General features: G+C 45.4%; 4 protein-coding genes across 4 annotated transcripts; 3 read left to right on the forward strand and 1 right to left on the reverse strand.

Moving 5' to 3' along the window:
• Window positions 1-664: 664 nt before the first annotated feature.
• On the forward strand, window positions 665-1,141 carry EDB93DRAFT_1109588 (uncharacterized protein; the record flags this gene model as incomplete). The annotated part of the gene is made up of 3 exons (XM_041447991.1): window positions 665-858; window positions 913-1,012; window positions 1,064-1,141. 3 exons carry the CDS (start codon window positions 665-667, stop codon window positions 1,139-1,141), a joined length of 372 nt encoding a protein of 123 aa, XP_041300798.1.
• Window positions 1,142-3,086: 1,945 nt separating this feature from the next.
• Window positions 3,087-4,473, forward strand: EDB93DRAFT_1257451 (uncharacterized protein; the record flags this gene model as incomplete). The annotated part of the gene is made up of 2 exons (XM_041454084.1): window positions 3,087-3,502; window positions 3,552-4,473. The coding sequence occupies 2 exons, from the start codon at window positions 3,087-3,089 to the stop codon at window positions 4,471-4,473; spliced, it is 1,338 nt and encodes a 445-aa protein (XP_041300799.1).
• A 4,519-nt stretch (window positions 4,474-8,992) lies between these two features.
• EDB93DRAFT_1257453 (uncharacterized protein) lies at window positions 8,993-10,205 on the reverse strand (the record flags this gene model as incomplete). Its single annotated transcript, XM_041454085.1, has 4 exons — window positions 8,993-9,255; window positions 9,304-9,564; window positions 9,637-10,038; window positions 10,088-10,205. The coding sequence occupies 4 exons, from the start codon at window positions 10,203-10,205 to the stop codon at window positions 8,993-8,995; spliced, it is 1,044 nt and encodes a 347-aa protein (XP_041300800.1).
• A 250-nt stretch (window positions 10,206-10,455) lies between these two features.
• On the forward strand, window positions 10,456-11,382 carry EDB93DRAFT_1109591 (uncharacterized protein; the record flags this gene model as incomplete). Its single annotated transcript, XM_041447992.1, has 4 exons — window positions 10,456-10,593; window positions 10,644-10,665; window positions 10,708-11,127; window positions 11,258-11,382. The coding sequence occupies 4 exons, from the start codon at window positions 10,456-10,458 to the stop codon at window positions 11,380-11,382; spliced, it is 705 nt and encodes a 234-aa protein (XP_041300801.1).
• Window positions 11,383-17,277: the final 5,895 nt, after the last annotated feature.

Consider the following 17,277-nt stretch of genomic DNA (forward strand, 5'->3'; position numbering starts at 1 on the left):
GTAATAAGGTTAGTCCACCCCTGCACTAACTCGCAAACGTGTCAACCTTCAACGGAAGTGCGCAGAATGGTAAGTTTTAACTCAAGCTGTCCGACAATACTGAGGATTGGTTTTGCATCGCAGTGGAAGACCCCAGGGCAATCCAGACATACGTGTCTCACAGTGCTACACGATACATTTGAGACTTTCCGGAGCGAACGCGACGCGGTCTAATCGACATTGAGGTCACCGTAATGCAATGGAAACAATAAAAAAATCATAAATCAAGCATAGGAACTCAGCGTTATTGCCATGTACAGGAATTATAATTAATCTCACTCGCGCGATATTTGAACTTTGATTTTTATCTTGTGATATAATTTTTTGGGATTCTAACATTGTGCCTGCGTTTGACTCCTCCTCGCCAGTCTCGACTCCTGTGTGGTGTTTATTTGTGACCATACTCGTCCTTATTCCTGGTCGGAATTTACTGCTCATTTGACTTCATTTACAATGCACGTGAACGGGTAAAACCACCTGTCTCGAATTTCCCCCCAGTTGCTCCATCTCCACTTGCACAGCACTCGACTTTAGATGTTCCTGCTGTCATTCTATCTTCACCACAGCGGGCTGTTATAACGCCAACACCTCAGATCAAGATCGTGAATCCATTGTACATCAAAATATGGTATCCTGTTCACTGCTGATGTTGCTTAACAGAACTGCTCTCGCTCTTGCTGCATCGCAAATCGTTTTGCCTCCGCCGCCTCCTGCTAATCCATTGCTCGAGCCTCCACCTAAATTCACCGTTACTGTGAAGAAAGGTAAGGGCAGTGGGACCAAGGGGAAGATGCGTCCTAGCCAAACCAAAAACGGACGGTGAGTTGTTTTTTTTCCAATTCGGACTATATCGTTCATAATCTAGTACCACAGGAACCTGTGTGCCTTACGTTGGTTGAAACAAACCAAGTTGAACGGCACGACTGAGGAGTTCAATGCCTACTACAGCTCCCTCACGTCGACACAACGCACGGTGCAGTTCTATACTACTACCTCTTCGAACATTGACTGACACATCCTTCAGGAATATGACCAAGACGCGGTGAATTTAGTGGCAAGCAACATGTGGAACAAGACTGTGTGCGATGGCAATATACACTAGTCCTCTCAATAGGGTTCGGCGTTGCGTTTTGGGCCGCTTTCGTGCTGTTTTCTCGCTGTTTTTGTACTGTTACTACTCCCGCATTCGCATACCAATGATATCATATTTGAGCATAATACAGCATACACGAAGGCAGGCAATTAGGCGAGTCATAATATGCGCTAATGTGCTGGATCGTGAAAACGACACAAGGGAACACGAGGGGAACTGCCCCCACATATAAAAAATCTGCTATTTTTCTCATCATGAGTTGCATTGTGCTGGGCTGTGGCTTTCTTTGCAACGAGCTCTACTAACGTACCTCAACACACACTGGCCTCTCCCAGCACAATCAGTTCTCACTGGGAATGAAGGCCCATAGCCAAATATACATGATGCATGATACTGCTTGCTTTTTGTCTTTACCTTGCTTTTTAGCATCCTCAAGCACCCTTCGTCCGCCATTTTCTTCTCAGCATGACGAGCCTTCTTTATCCCCAGCTGTTCAATCTGTGCCTCGCATCTGTCTTTACATAGAAATAGATAAGTACCAGGACATAGACTAAAGCAAAGGCAATCCTCCAGAGAGCATTTCCACATTGTTAGAGGGCTTGTCACAGCAGCTCGGTACAGCAAATGGCCAATTTTGGTGTGTTTGTGTGTTTGTGTGTTTGTTTGTTTGTGTTTATGTGTTTGGTTTGAGGGTTTGTTTGTTTTACCTGATACCTGATGTTCAACCTCTACCACTTCGTACTTTTATCCAGTGACAAAGCGTTGTGGATGCCTCTCTGTCAAGGGAGGTATATCCTGGAGTCATCCAGACCAATCTGCACCTAACATCTTCCTTTCCTGTCAAGGAGAGAGGCATTCCAGGTTGGCAGGTCTGGGTGGGAAACCATGCACTCATGCATCACAGGGTTCTGTCCTTCCAGATCACTGATATGAGGCAAAACTCCCTGTCAAGGGAGCATCTGATCTGGAGTCATCCAGATGAGTCTTTACTGAGTTAGCTTCTCCTGCCAAGGGGAAGTCAGGCCAGGGTAGGAGAGCCTGTTGGTTTGCTCCCCTGTTTTACACCAACAAAACATCACCCCTTTGCAAATCTTATGCTGAGTCTAGCCAGGCACTACATGGATGAGCAGAGGACTTATGTTGAGGAACAGGCATTAGAACTCTGTTTTTTTTTGCTGTTACCTGATGCACCGAGAACATCCCTGAAACCACCCCTCCGGCGCATAAAAGTCCGGGGCGCACTGCGGCAAGAACGGCGGCAAAGCTGGTAGCTAACAGATGGCACGTCGGACATTGAAAACACACTTGGAGGCTCGACGTTCAACTACAGCAACGATGCCCGATACCTCCAGCTTACTTCAATGCTTCCTAACTAACAATCTATTCCACATTTACATTCATCAACTATTTACATGATAATACCATGTTTCTTCGGTCACACGGCCCACCATATCCAAAGCCCTCGTAGCTAGTCATGAGTGATTCTAGCAACTCACCCTCTCCTTTCCTGCTTGAACTTTACTGGTAGAGGTAGCCCACACCCACTGGGGCTCTGGACAGTGATTATTGGAGGGCGGTAGCTGAGATACGGGGTCCATACGAAAATAATAAGGAGTGATAAGATTAACACGTAGTATTAGACTTACCTAGGTGTTTTGAAAGTCCGCTACCTGGCCGTTTTTTGCCGCCGGACTGCGGATATATCCGCCGTAGCGCCGTACTTTGCGCCGGACAGGTTTTGGCCGGAGGGTTGGTTTCAGTGACCTTTTTGATGCGCCTAGGTAGATAGCAAGTAGGCTTATATAAGCACAGGTTTCCTTACATAAACCAACATTTCTTACAGGTTCCATCAGAACAATTTAATTATATTTGGTAAACCTATACTGGGCGTGAGAACATCTTGACACATATATAATCAGCGCATAGATCTCCTTATCTGCCCCTGAGCTCCATCATGCATCCCGTAGAACCAGACATAGACTCGACTATTTTCGAACCTCAGCATATCTATAGGCCCTCAAACTTTCAAATAGGGGAAGCATCACTTTGTAACTACCTACCCACACCGCCCAACAGCACACGGACTTCACTTGAGGAGTTACAGCATCAACCAGCATCCCCATGCAAGGCTCAAACCCCTGCAAAAGTTGCAGTGCCTCCTCCCACAAAAGCAATCTTACCACCTGACCATCCAACCCCTCCACCATCTCCATCAAGTACATCTCAGGAAACCTACCACTCTATTTTGAGGTCCTTCAAGAACATTGCAGATGGCACAATAACAAGGGTTGTCTTCCAAGATGTTATACCAGCCACATACAACATGGTGTTGGAGACAGCCACAAACAATGGGGATTGGGACGCTGTGAGGTGTGGCACAACTTTGATCAGTTTCAACTCAATACTAAAGACCGTATAGAGTTGACTACAATGAGGGCGTGCTCATTGTACACTGCCCTAGCCTTGGGCATGAAATCCTGCCAGAACTGTTCGATGTCATGAGGCATGCAGGAACATCATATCCAAGGGAGTATCATGGCAGTAAAATCACCCAGGGCGGATCATCAACCATCACCCTAGAAGCTGGTTCAAAATCACCTGATTTCAGCCTGTATGAAGTAAAAGAAAGTAGCAGGCAGGTGGAACAAGTGACAAATGGCATTCCTACCATTGCCTTTGAAGTAGGACATTGGGAGGGAGAAAGAAAACTGACTATGGATGCTGGCAGACTTATATGCCTGTCCAAAGGCATGATACAGTTGGTTGTCACCATTGACATTGATCACGAGGTGGAGAAGCAAAACCACGGGAGACGGAAACTGAAATCTGTTATCTGGACCCATTGGGAGATGGATGCAGAGTATCCTCAGATTGTTGGGAAGGGCGATACCTATGAGCTTAACAAGCTCCTTCCTGAAAGAGATGGAAAAATTATAAAGGATACAGAGACTGTCCAACCAGTACCCGATGCCTACCGAGCAGTAGTGAGATTTGCCAAGATACCCCATTGGGTCAGAGCCTACAAGTCAAATACCTATAAGGTATCTAAGCCAGTTGTTTTCTGTATACAATCTGCTGACTTCAATGGTCTGGAGCTATTCCCAGATCAAGGGATCAGGTCTATCCCAATCCTGTATGGTCATCTGTTCCGTGACCCCCAGGAGAAAGACCTAAAGCGCCCAGCATTTGTCTTCCAAACTGTGGACATCATGGCTACAATCCATAGCCATGAGACTATTCGTCGTGAAATTGATGGCAAAAACAAGAAGATAGATGAGGATGTGGACTCCGTTGACCAGGAGCTACTTAAAAGGTTAAAAAAGCGTCGTTCTGACCAGTAATGGAACCATGATGTTATTACTTAGAAGTCACTGCTCCTTTACTAAACCCAGAGGCTACTATTGGTTGGCTAGAGTTAGTACCTTCCTTGGAAAGATGGAATATTCACTCAATAAACAAGAAGGCCAACATGCAGCCCACAAGAGTACTTGTATGAGACACAATCAAGCTATACGCATTCCTTCAACACTGTGGAAAATGCAAACCAGGTTAGAGCCCATCCAATTTTTAGAATTGCACAGTTGTAAGATACCTGCAAGATTTGAAACCATTCCTTCCCCCAGTGTCAAAACACTGTGCAAGCTGTGTGAATGGCACACATTGGTCATGCTATGTTACTCACAGCCACCATCTATCTGAGCTGTGTCATATAAAGTCACCTTCAGAGATTGGGAGTAAAAATACAATGTGAGAAGAGTTTGGAATGAGGAAAAACCGAACACCAGGGGCCATCGGCGGATAAAAATGACCATGAATTGCCCATCCTTAGACCTGGCGGTGCATCCAGCAGACCAGTTTCAAACTGAACGAAGAGGCTGGATGTCAATAGTCATCAGCAAATCACTGTGTTCCTTTTGTTTTGTATCTGTACTTTATGTTAGTCAAACTCCTTGAAAAATATCACCAAGGCAGCTACAGAATATAAGTGACTGTTTGCAACAAAGGCGCGCAAACATCAGGTCAAATATTTGTATATATTTGTCTTCAGGTGACTATGCGGTTAATTAAATGAAGTCCCCGACCCCTACATTAGTGGAGGAGGGCTCTTGTCGAACACAAAGGTATTTCTCCGACTCCACCCGCTTTATTTGGGTTTGGCAGGGATTGACAAACGATATGAAACATCGTAGCGGCGCGAGCGCCAATCCCCGACTCTGCCGACAAACACTTGTTACTCAGTAGCCTGAATGTGCATCTATTATCAAATAACATGCATAACATTTCGCCCCATAGTCTGTCCCCCCAAGCCAAGCATTTCACACTCTTTCCCTGTGTTTATCTTTCCATGTGTTTCCTTCCCTCTTTGTACGTCATTCACGCACGCTCTTTTCACGCTCTTTCGTTCCCTTGCTGTAGGCAGAGATACAAAGTTGCCTAAGCGCTGACGTACATCACGCATGAATAAATTTTAACCTGTGAATAACCCTTCATAACCGTCCTCCCATGCCATCTGATCAGCTCGTCTGACGTCTCTGGCGATTCTTCGTAACCAAGCTGTATCCTGCACAAAGTATACATTTAATCCTGGACCGTACACCGTTGTCACCATGAGAGCTTCCCGGTGACGCTAAGCTCTACACGTGTTCTGAAGATCAATCACACTCACTGAAGTACGTCTCCATTGTGTGGTGGTCCCTGGAAACATGTGACTCCACCAGGGTGATGTCTGACGTCCACGTCTAGCATGCCGGTATACTGTGGTTGATTCGACTTCCCACACCCTCAGACGTCTCCCGTGTCTCTGAAGCACTGTCCCACATACAAAGTAGGTGAATCTATGAGGTTGGCTCAAATGATCACCTACCAAAGACAAATTCACCCTGTCTGTCGTTATTCCGAGCTACTTCTGGCAGAGTTCCTGGAATGCTGAACAATTTCTGATGGGACTTGGCAATTTGGGTCCATCCATTTCGCACGCAAGTCTAATAAGGTGCTGCATGAAACCTTTGTGAAACTCATTCCAGTGTTCTGACCCGCCCTTTACCATGCCACGTCTTCTGGTTCATCAGTCATCACATTCTCTATCCTACATATCCGACCTTTAATATACATTTGGACAGGGCAACGTCATCGATCAAACACGGAATACAAAAAAAAACATTTGAAGAAGGCAAGAAGCTGGGTTAACCACATGATAATGTACAATCCAAGCAAGCACAACCTCGTCCATGGCATTCAGACCACACACCCAATCATCTCTCATCAGCATCATAGCCCGAGTCGTCGGAGAACTCGACCGTCTGGGATTTCTTGCATGCCTGTTCCTCATCGAGGCCAATGTAGTCGTTGAATGTCTTAGTGGTGATGGAGGGATTGGGCAGGAGCATCAGTTCCTTCAGCATGATATGGTATCTCCTCGTCCCGTTCCTCTCTTCTGGATTTCCGTCCCTTCGGCCTGATATTGTCCACCCGCAGAGGTAGTCAGTGTTGCACTGTATTATATAGGACTTTTCTATATAGGTTGGGGTTATGAAGGGGTTATTTTAGGTCTTTTCATAATATATGCCTCCAATGGAACTGGTTTCATTGGAGGGACTAGGTATATTCGTATATCAACTAGTTGGCATGCCTCCAATGGAACTGGTTCCATTGGAGGGAGTAGGTATATTCATACATCAACTAGTTGATATGCCTCCAATGGAACTGGTTCTATTGGAGGGATGCCTCCAATGGAACTGGTTTCATTGGAGGGACTAGGTATATTCGTATATCAACTAGTTGGCATGCCTCCAATGGAACTGGTTCCATTGGAGGGAGTAGGTATATTCATACATCAACTAGTTGGTATGCCTCCAATGGAACTGGTTCTATTGGAGGGACTAGGTATATTCATACATCAACTAGTTGGTATGCCTCCAATGGAACTGGTTCCATTGGAGGGAGTAGTTATATTTGTATATCAACTAGTTGGCATGCCTCCAATGGAACTGGTTCTATTGGAGGGACTAGGTATATTCGTATATCAACTAGTTGTATGCCTCCAATGGAACTGGTTCCATTGGAGGGACTAGGTATATTCATACATCAACTAGTTGGCATGCCTCCAATGGAACTGGTTCCATTGGAGGGACTAGGTATATTCATAAATCAACTATTTGCATGCCTCCAATGAAACTGGTTCCATTGGAGGGAGTAGGTATATTCATAAATCAACTATTTGCATGCCTCCAATGGAACTGGTTCCATTGGAGGGAGTAGGTATATTCATAAGTTAGAGGTTGTGTGGTATCTACATACCTCAAATATACCTAACTGCCTCCAATAAAACCAGTTCCATTGGAGGTATGCAATGCAATTAGTTGATATATGAATATACCTACTCCCTCCAATGGAATCAGTTCCATTGGAGGCATACCAACTAGTTGATATATGAATATACCTAGTCCCTCCAATGGAACTGGTTCCATTGGAGGCATACCAACTAGTTGATATACGAATATACCTACTCCCTCCAATGGAACCAGTTCCATTGGAGGCATACCAACTAGTTGATATACGAATATACCTAGTCCCTCCAATAGAACCAGTTCCATTGGAGGCATGCCAACTAGTTGATATACAAATATAACTACTCCCTCCAATGGAACCAGTTCCATTGGAGGCATACCAACTAGTTGATGTATGAATATACCTAGTCCCTCCAATAGAACCAGTTCCATTGGAGGCATGCCAACTAGTTGATATACGAATATACCTAGTCCCTCACTTCCTGCAATACCAACACACTCTTCCTCGACCACCCAGGAACAAGATCATCAAAAATAACAAAAATTAATAAAAACCGGGCTGACCCATGCATGAACATCTGGCGAGGAAGTATGTTGAGGAAATGCTGTTAAACAGCTGCTACTCTGCTTTGGCTTCCGCCGACACCTATTCACAAATCTAAAGTTGCTGGCGACACTGTCTACTAATTGTGGCGGTGCTTATGCTGTTACCTTTTCTGCATCAAACACCAGCTCAGCAAACTGGATTTTGCCGATTTCATAAAAGGGTGGGTAGGTCAAGACAATGAGCAGTACGCATGCCTCCTTACATCGATCCTCATGTCATCAATGTGGTATTTTATGTAACTGGGTTGCCGCCAGACATATAAGTACAATGACTAGTATGTTATATGGAAGCTATGATTCATATTCCTCCTGACTGGGCCTTGGCCACAACCCATATTGCTAGTGAATATGTCTCTCGCCAGTTCCTAGCACTGATCGGTGGACGGCCCAATGCTATTCCCCCACTCAAACTAGATTTTGTCATGCTCATGGCATGCTCAAAACTGGCTAGTACCCTCGCCGATGCCTATCGGAACCCTGGTATGACTCTTTTGGCAGCGCCTTATGTGATCTTTAATCTCATCAATATTAGTCACTATCAATTTAGATGTAGTCAGGTATGCAGATGTTCTGCACATGATGGAAAAAGGCATCAACCCTGCTCACGAAGACAGGCTTCTTGCCCGGATGTTCATGATTTTGTGGATATCCCACAAGCAGGCTACTCCAGGTACTGCTCCATGGTCAATACTTTGTAGAAGTAGTATGGAAATTGAATTCTGCTTAATAGAACCGGCACTTCACTGAAGGCTATGTGCAGAGCTGGCCAGGGCAGGCACCACCAAAATAAATGGACATGGCAGGCACTGCCGCAATGAATGGGAGAAGATTAGCAGGTGTTTCACTTCACTTCTACAACACCCCTCACCAGGTGATTCCTCACCAGATATTCTTATATGTAGGCTTTGGTAACTGATCACTGTATTGTGTAATCAGAGAAAAGGGGAAATTACAAGTATTCAGGTATCTACATTTCTTCACCAGGCTGTGCCTCTGCCTGGTCAACTTCATCCAACAAGGATTCCACCACAGGAAGAACCCTCTCATGAACCTGTGCAAGGTGATGCAGGCTAATTAGATCTTTGAAGATCCTTGTTAACACGTCTCTGCTTTCACAGAACGCCATGAGCATCATCCTATTGCTCTCCAACACTTCATCCGGCTTGGGATCCCAGACATCATCTCCTGGGCCCAAGGCGCTGCCAACCATCATCTGTGCCAGATGATCAACTAAGAGATATTAGCATGTGCCATGCTGTGTCAATGAAATACACTTACATTCTTCCCCACAAAGGCGATTCAGAACATCTATTGCTGCACGCTCGGCGTCACCGACCAAAGATTTCAGTGTGGGCCAGTCCAGATGCCCGCTGGTGTGGGGCAATACAAGAGATATGGATGGTCCTGGTGCTGCATCTGGGATTGCAGGCAGCGATCCAACACACAGCAAGGCAACATATGGTGAAGGTTGCGGTACACGAATGAGCTCTGATTGCCACTCCCCAATGGGGGAGGGAGGCTCACATTCAAACCGGAATGCTGTACAAGATGGTCAATACTAACTAAAAGGAGATTATGTTACTTACATCTATTATTGATATCATAACCAACATGCCTTGTATCTTCCTGGGCCGGCACCAGTCCTTGTGGTCGGCGGGGTGACTGCCATTGGGACATTGAAGCCAAGGTTGAATGGCTTTGTTGTTGGCGGTGACGGAGCTAGTGCCGGGGTACCCATGGACTGCACCAGAAGATTGAAGCCCAGATTGAATGGCTTGGGGGCTGGCTGTGCGGATAGAGGCAGGGCGAACCCCAAGTTAAATGGTTTCGGGGTGGGGAGCGCCGGGGATGAGGGCGGTATGGCGGCAGGAATGCTCAAGTTCATGCCAAAGTTGAACCATGGTGTAGGAGGTGCTGCAGATGGAGCTGCGCCAATATCAAGATCCATGCCAAAGTTAAATCTTGGCGCCATCGGTGGCTGTGCAATAGGCAGAGACATGCTGAAATTGAAACCTGAGGGTGTCAGGATGGTGCATTGCTGAAGTTGGGAAGATCAACTCACGTGGGCCACCGACATTCACCAGCATTCCAGCTTCACTGCTATAGGAAGATTCGTCCATTTCCATGGGTGATTCAAATTGTACTTTTGCTTGGTATGGGCGATTGGAAGGATGGGACATGTGATGTTTGACAAGAATGGAGAATTGGAGGGCTTTATCCAACTGATTATATATCTGATCTGGTTGTGGATCGCAGAAGTTGAAATTGTGGCACCTGAACAATGGATTGACTAACTGGCAACCCCCGGACCACGTGATTCTCAAACATGCTTGCTGTGTGTTCGGTGCTAAGAAGCGACTGACTTCAAATTTTGTATAGATATATATTATCAATGCCGTTCTCTCCCATCTTGCAATTATTTTCCACACCATGCCCACCGCTGAATTTTCTAACACTGCCATGGGCGATGCTGCAGAGCAGATTATGAAAGTTGTACAGAAGGCGGCAAAGCTGAGGGATGGTCATCCCGATTACCTCAAGCTGGCTGTGGAAATTGGATATCTGATGGTCAGTGTTCTTTTAATAGCAATGTAGGGTCATGTGTTGACTACAAGTAGTCTACGGTATTTGCCACCCATGGTATGTCTGCAACGACCATCCCGCTGATTGTCCTTTCAGCAGCCATGGAGATGCTGGAGCACCTGGATTCGGTGAAACAATCATTTGCCAGTGCACCTGTATGGGCCAAGATCCAAACTGATGATCCCCAAATCCAACAACATCCTTTGAGGGAGAAGGCACAAAGCATTACCGCTACCAGGCCGCAACCTAATGTGGTGGTGAAAGCAGCCACCGGCATTGCCGGTATGGCGGCCACGGTGAAGGTGAAGCCTAGGCCGAAGCCAGCAAAGCCAATGCCAAAGAAGACAAAAGTGGCGCATGGGTCCCATGAGTCTCAGGCAAATGACGCAGGCCATACTCAAGGGAAGTCACCGCCGGCATATACCTCCTCCCAGAAAGGTAACTTCCTTTGCATGTCTTGCCACTGCTGCAGAGGTGGTGGAAGATTGTATGATCTGACTGGTAAAAAGGTGGCGGCGGGTCAGCACCACATCATTGATTTAGGCAAGCACAAACCAATGCCGGAGGTGGTTGTTCTCTGTCCTTATTGCACATCACTACTTGCTCTCCATCATGAGAGAAAGACTGATCGTCCTCCCCTTCATCCAAGCTTTCCTCAAGGACAGCATGGGCCTTGCTGCGGCAACTGATCCAGTGGATGACTTGCTGATGACTCTTCACTGGCGGCACCCTGTGATGGTCGGATATTACTGCTTCTTCCCCATCATCAGATGATGGATACTCCTCCCTCTCATCCAAGCTTTTCTTACTCTCCAGTAAGTGTTTTGAGGCTTCCATGGCCTTTGGGGCATTATGAGCCTTGTTGTGGCGGCCGCTCAACTGGCGAATGACTTTCTGATAAGACTTGGCTGGCGGCTCCATATCGCCATCAGTATCTTTCCAAGCTTTGAAACAGAAGGTGGGACAAAGCTTCTTTTGCTGCTGACCATACCAGAAATTTAACAGAGTAGTAGCACTGGCTTTGTCCATCTTGGACGGTTCCACAACCTGTATGTCTGCCGGCCAGTAGGTGCCATTGAAGAAATCTGATTGATTCTTGATCAAATCACTCCAGGGCACTGCCGCCTTGACTTTCTCTGTTCCCATGCACATCCCTGTGAAACCTTTAGAATGGTCAATGTTAGGAATGGGATTTCCACCTACTGTAATGCCTGGTCAAGAATGACCGAATGACATGCTGCTTTTCGCCCCGTTTCAAACCCATAGTTTCAGGGAGCATAGGCTGGATGTGACGACCTGTGGAACATTATCATCTTGGACATCTGATAATTGCTCATTGTTAGGACAACAATGAGGACCAGAAGCAGGGCATCTCACCAAATTGTTCCCCAGCATATTGCTGCTATTCCGGCATAAATATCTCATCCCACTTCCTTGTCTTCATGAAGCTTTCGGCGCCGCCAAATTGATCATTGTGGTCATGTCTATGATCAGACATTAGACCTTCGGTCAACAAGAGTCCAAGATGACACTCATGCTCCTAACATCAGTTTGCCTTTGCTGTCCTGCCATGCTAACATCACAAAGACCCTCATCCTGGCCTGTTTGAACATTTCAGTTGCAAAATGCTCTATCATATCAGCACCTTTGGTTTCGCTCAGATTGTCCTGGACTTCAGGAGGAGCAGCTTCATTGTTCCACTTATCTGCAAGAACATTTGCCTCAGCCTTCTCCTCAGTCGACAGACTAGCGAGCACAGTCTTGGTAGCCTCTGGCCACTTGGCAATCATGGCCTCACTCACAGGCATCTCTCCAGTCTCCTCTTGGATACGAGCCTTGTTTTACTCAATTAAAACTTGGTGAACTGTCCATTTCTTGTCATATTTAATGAGAGGCTTTGGGGCTTTCCGATGACATTGGTTGTACAACCACTCCTTGTATGTCTATTGTAATAAATGAATAGCCAGCAAACAGATAGATCATACATTATTTCATACCTTTTTTCGAGCTTTCAATAAGGCTTTGTCCCAAGTGGGAGCTTGAAGGCAGGCTTCCTTGTGTATAGCCTTCAAAATGTGGTACCGTTGTTTACCTTTGACAGACCTCCAGTCCTCTAGGTGGGCCTGGAGGACTGCAATTTCTGCCTTGATCAGAGGGAGCTTGGTCTGCTGGGGCATGATGACAGGAGATTTACTCCTGGCCATGTTACAATGAAATGGATGGTCAGAGAGTTGAAAATTGTCAGTCCTAGACCCTTACTCGGCTCTTTCAGTGCCTTCATGTTATGTACATCTAGCTACGTGATCCACCTGCATACAGACCTGTATTTGTTCTTCTTGTGCAGCATATGATTGAAGTTTTCATAAAGTTTTTAAGCAACACATTACATTAGCTGGGCACCAGAGTAGGATAATCCTGGATGGAGGAGCTAGCATGAACAAGCACTGGGTAGTTTTTACTGGCATGTTTCATATTGTATACTATATATGTTACAATGCATCAATTTCCATAATGTCCAGCTAAAGTTGTTGGTGTTTGTCTTAATCTAGTAGTGAACAAATCCCTAGCTTCAATCATACTCATCTTCAAATCATGAGGTCCTTGGTAACTTTTTTCTGGACAACCTGGAATGTGGGACTTCATCAATGAATTATTATAATGAGCTCAGGAGGATGACCACATCTGTCTTTCTTCATCTTGTGCTGGTGAGACCATTCATTGTTTGGCGGCGGTGTGTTGATATTTTGGCAGGACCGTTACCGGGAGTTAATGAGGGTGGCTAGGCAGTGGCGGCAGCTCAAGCTATTGAAATGGAATGGTTTCGGCCATGAGTCCAAAGATAAGAAACCTGGAGATCTTGCTCTTTTCTGTCCAGCATGTCCCCAGCCAGGCATCAATGTCACATTGCCCCCTGAGGACTAGCAAGATGAAACCAACTCTAAATCTGACCTCCCAAAGCCTAGTTGGCTCTATTCCAGATTCCTGGTCATGGATGGCAACTTCAAAGCGGAGCACCTGTACGCGGCGAATCCCATGGATGAAGTCGCCCTCATGGATGGTTGTGCCTTCATAGTTAGCGATGGAACCTACAAGGCGCATCTCACACAGGCAAAGGATGCCATTCAACAGTCCGAATGCAACAATAATTGTGTTGTAAATCAAGCAAATGCCTCCCGGCACAGACTAGAAGCAACTGGGATCGGTGGTTGTGCATGTGCAAGGCATGGTTGCTTTGTTCCACATGCAATGGTCGATTTTCAGAAGGGAGAAAGGTATGCACATTGACCTTGCCATTGAGACACTGGCAAACAAAGACCAGGCACATGAACATGGACTATGCTTTGTGCGAGGCATTGAAACACAATGCCAGCAGCATTCGGCGTGCACTAACATTCTATGATGTTAACTGCCAGTATCACAAGTATCTCAGAGATCGGGTATCTGACAGCCCATTCTTAGAGCTTGACAAAGCACTGGAAATTGTGCCGGAGATAGGTCTCTGGCATGTGCATGGCCACCAAGATACCTGCTATGTATGATATGCCTCCAACTTTATCACCGGCGCCGCACAAATTGACGGCGAGATCATGGAGACATTGTGGGCTCCATTGAATATCATCTCTTCTTTGGCGAGGGGAATGGGCACACCTCACCAGAAGGAATGCCTGGACTATCAAATGAATGATTGCAATTTCATGAAGATAATCAGGATGAGTGGGTGTCTTATGTCTGGCAATCATAATGGACTCACTGACAAAGTGCAGGCAAGACCCTTTGCCGAAAATTCAGGCAAGCCTTGAAAGGAGTTGCTGAGACACCACCACATTCCAGAAGCTCAATGAGAGCACTGATGCGGCAAAAGTGACACAGTGGGAAGACCAGGACAGACATGCACAGCAAAGCCGCATTGTCAATCCAAAGGCTATGGACATATATGAGGTCCAACTACAAAGAGGTATACAGCAATATTTACTATTTACTTATTTTCATAACACTGACTGCCAGCTAGCACCAACACGAAAGGAACAAGAACTGTAGTTGTTAGTAGCTAATGGTCGGCGTCCTGGGGCGGCATCCCACCGAAAGCCAGCAGTTGGATATTGCTCGCCGATGGGAGAGACTCCAGGGAGAAATTAATCGGTGGTTGGCACAGTGTCTCAGGTTCCTTGGTGATGGGATAGGGGGATGGCAATATCCAGGTGATGGAGGATGAGCTGTTCATGCTTGAGGAAGAAGAAATTGATGAGACGGCAGATAAATTCAGATTATTCGAGCCCAAAAAGACCGTCCTACCCATGCCATCGATCCTTGGCCCAGCACGGTGCTCTGAACTTGGTGCCGCAGATATGATTCATCAAGAACTGGCACTTTGGGAGGGACAGGAAAATGATGCCCTGCAACAATATCAGAGTGCATCTGGCAGACTAAGTGGTTATCTTCCATACCACCATCAGAATGGCGAAGTCCCAAGCCATGTCTACCAGAGCTTGGGCTCAAGTGCATTCAGTTGACAGGGCAGTGGAGTATCAATGCAAGCATTTACTCAAAGTGCTGGACACATCTGGCTAACCTCAGCGCTGCCGATGAATTATTGGAGAGATATCGCCCACTGCTAAAGGGAGCATCTGAAGGTTATCACAGTAGTAGCTGATCCAAATGCAAGAGGACAGAGAAATAAGACATTGGCCTGGTTCTGGTCAATGGATGTGGAGGGGGATTCTGGTAACAGTAATTGGCTTAATGAATGTGAGTTAATTGTGCAGTTGGAATGCACAGTGCTGACATTATACAAAGTTTACCGTGTACATTGGCTTCGTGCCAAGGCATTAAAAGACTGGTAGGAGGAAGAGCACCTCCTAGTGCAGCATGAGATGAATTGGACATGTGATTTCATTATGCATAAATCAGAGGAGTGGAGACGGTTGGGTGACCTCACCAAGGACAAAGTTGGACACCAAGTGTATGCGGCACAGCAGTGCAAAATGTATAAACATTTGTATCAGGATGCCATGGATGCATTCAACAAATCAAAAGATCCTACCAACATAAAGGCAATGTTATCCAAGGTAGAATAGCTGTAGATAGTTATTATGTATGATCTTGTACTATACAATCACACTGTCATCACCGGCACAATGTGTACCGCCGCACCCTTGGTAGCACTGGATAGTAAGTCTGGTGCTGGCTTTCTAATTACTACAATACATGGTAATTGGGGGGCACTTTATAGGGCTTACTCTCCCATCCTTCTTCAAGTATTTTACCAGCCGCTGTCTTAATAACAGAGGGTCTTATATAAAGTCGTGTAAATGTAATGACACCACAATTACACTTTGGATAAGGACTGCTTGCCAGTCCTCGATTAACACGGTCTATGACTTTTCCTATTTCGTGGTAGATAAGTGTGAGTTCTTGGGAGGCTCGCTAACTAATCTTTTTATAAAGATCAACCTAGCCGGAGCTTTACTTTTCTTTATTGAAACTCAAATCTCTTGTCTAGGAATAAGCTTCTAGACACGTAATTTGGTTTCTGGAATGTATTTGCCTAGGAAATCTCCTTCTAGGCTCTGGACTTGGATACTGGAACTAGTGAGACATGGTCTCAAATATACGAAATATGACCAAGATCGCTTGGTCTATGGACACCTGACTGTGAGACAATGGCCTCAAATATACGATATATGTTCAAGATCGCTTGAACAAAGGGGACTATAACTTGACCAAGATCGCTTGGTCTATGAGACTACTAGTGAGACGTGGTCTCAACAATATGATAGATGACTAAGATTGCTTAGTCAAAGGGCACAGAGCAATGAGACAAAGGGGTCTCAAAGACAATATATATGACCAAGAACGCTTGGTCTATGGCACTAATAAGTTTCTAAGGTAAGAAACTTATAATCTCAAGGGAATTCTTTTCCCTGCACTTGTCTCACTTCAAAGGGACTAACTTTGCAAGTGAAATATCTGAGAGGCAGATTGCTACAAATGGGAGATCATATTTTTTTGGGGGAGAATGGGCTCTCCTTATATACATTTTGTGTGGGAAAGTAACCTAGGTTCACAAACAATAAAAATAAGGAGGACAATCAAAATATTGGGTCAAACCCAATAAAGAATAAAATACAAGTGAAAGATGGAGCTATGACATCATTGTGGAGCAGAACATTCTGGAATGTGGAGTAATGACATCATAATGACATCAAGCGTGACATCATTGTGGAGCAAAAGATTCCAGAACCTTCCATGAGTGAGTCAGAGTGAGTCATTGTGGAGCAGAATATTCTAGAAGGAAATGACATCATGGATGATGTCATTGTGGAGTAGAATAATCTAGAGCTTGATGACATAATATCTTTCAACAGAATACCTGCAGGAGTATCTGTGGAGTCTTATGACATCATAATGACATCATACCCTATGGGTACAATTTTATGAAGTGTCAGGTGAGTCAAAGCATCCTAATGAAAAAGTAAAGTAAAGAAACACTAGAGAAAAGTAGGTAGCAAAAAATAAGACAGTTGGCAGGAATTGAAACGCAGTCAAAATAATACAGTTGGCAGGAATTGAAACACGGTCTTTTGGATAGGTTTTTTTATAGGCTTTGTACTTTTCTCTATGGTTTTCTCTAGCCAAAGTGAATAAGCCAAAGGCAAGGCTATACCTTAA

Source organism: Suillus bovinus, assembly GCF_016758785.1.
Source record: "Suillus bovinus strain UH-Sbo-P2 chromosome Unknown EDB93scaffold_181, whole genome shotgun sequence".
In the NCBI taxonomy this organism is placed as follows: domain Eukaryota; kingdom Fungi; phylum Basidiomycota; class Agaricomycetes; order Boletales; family Suillaceae; genus Suillus; species Suillus bovinus.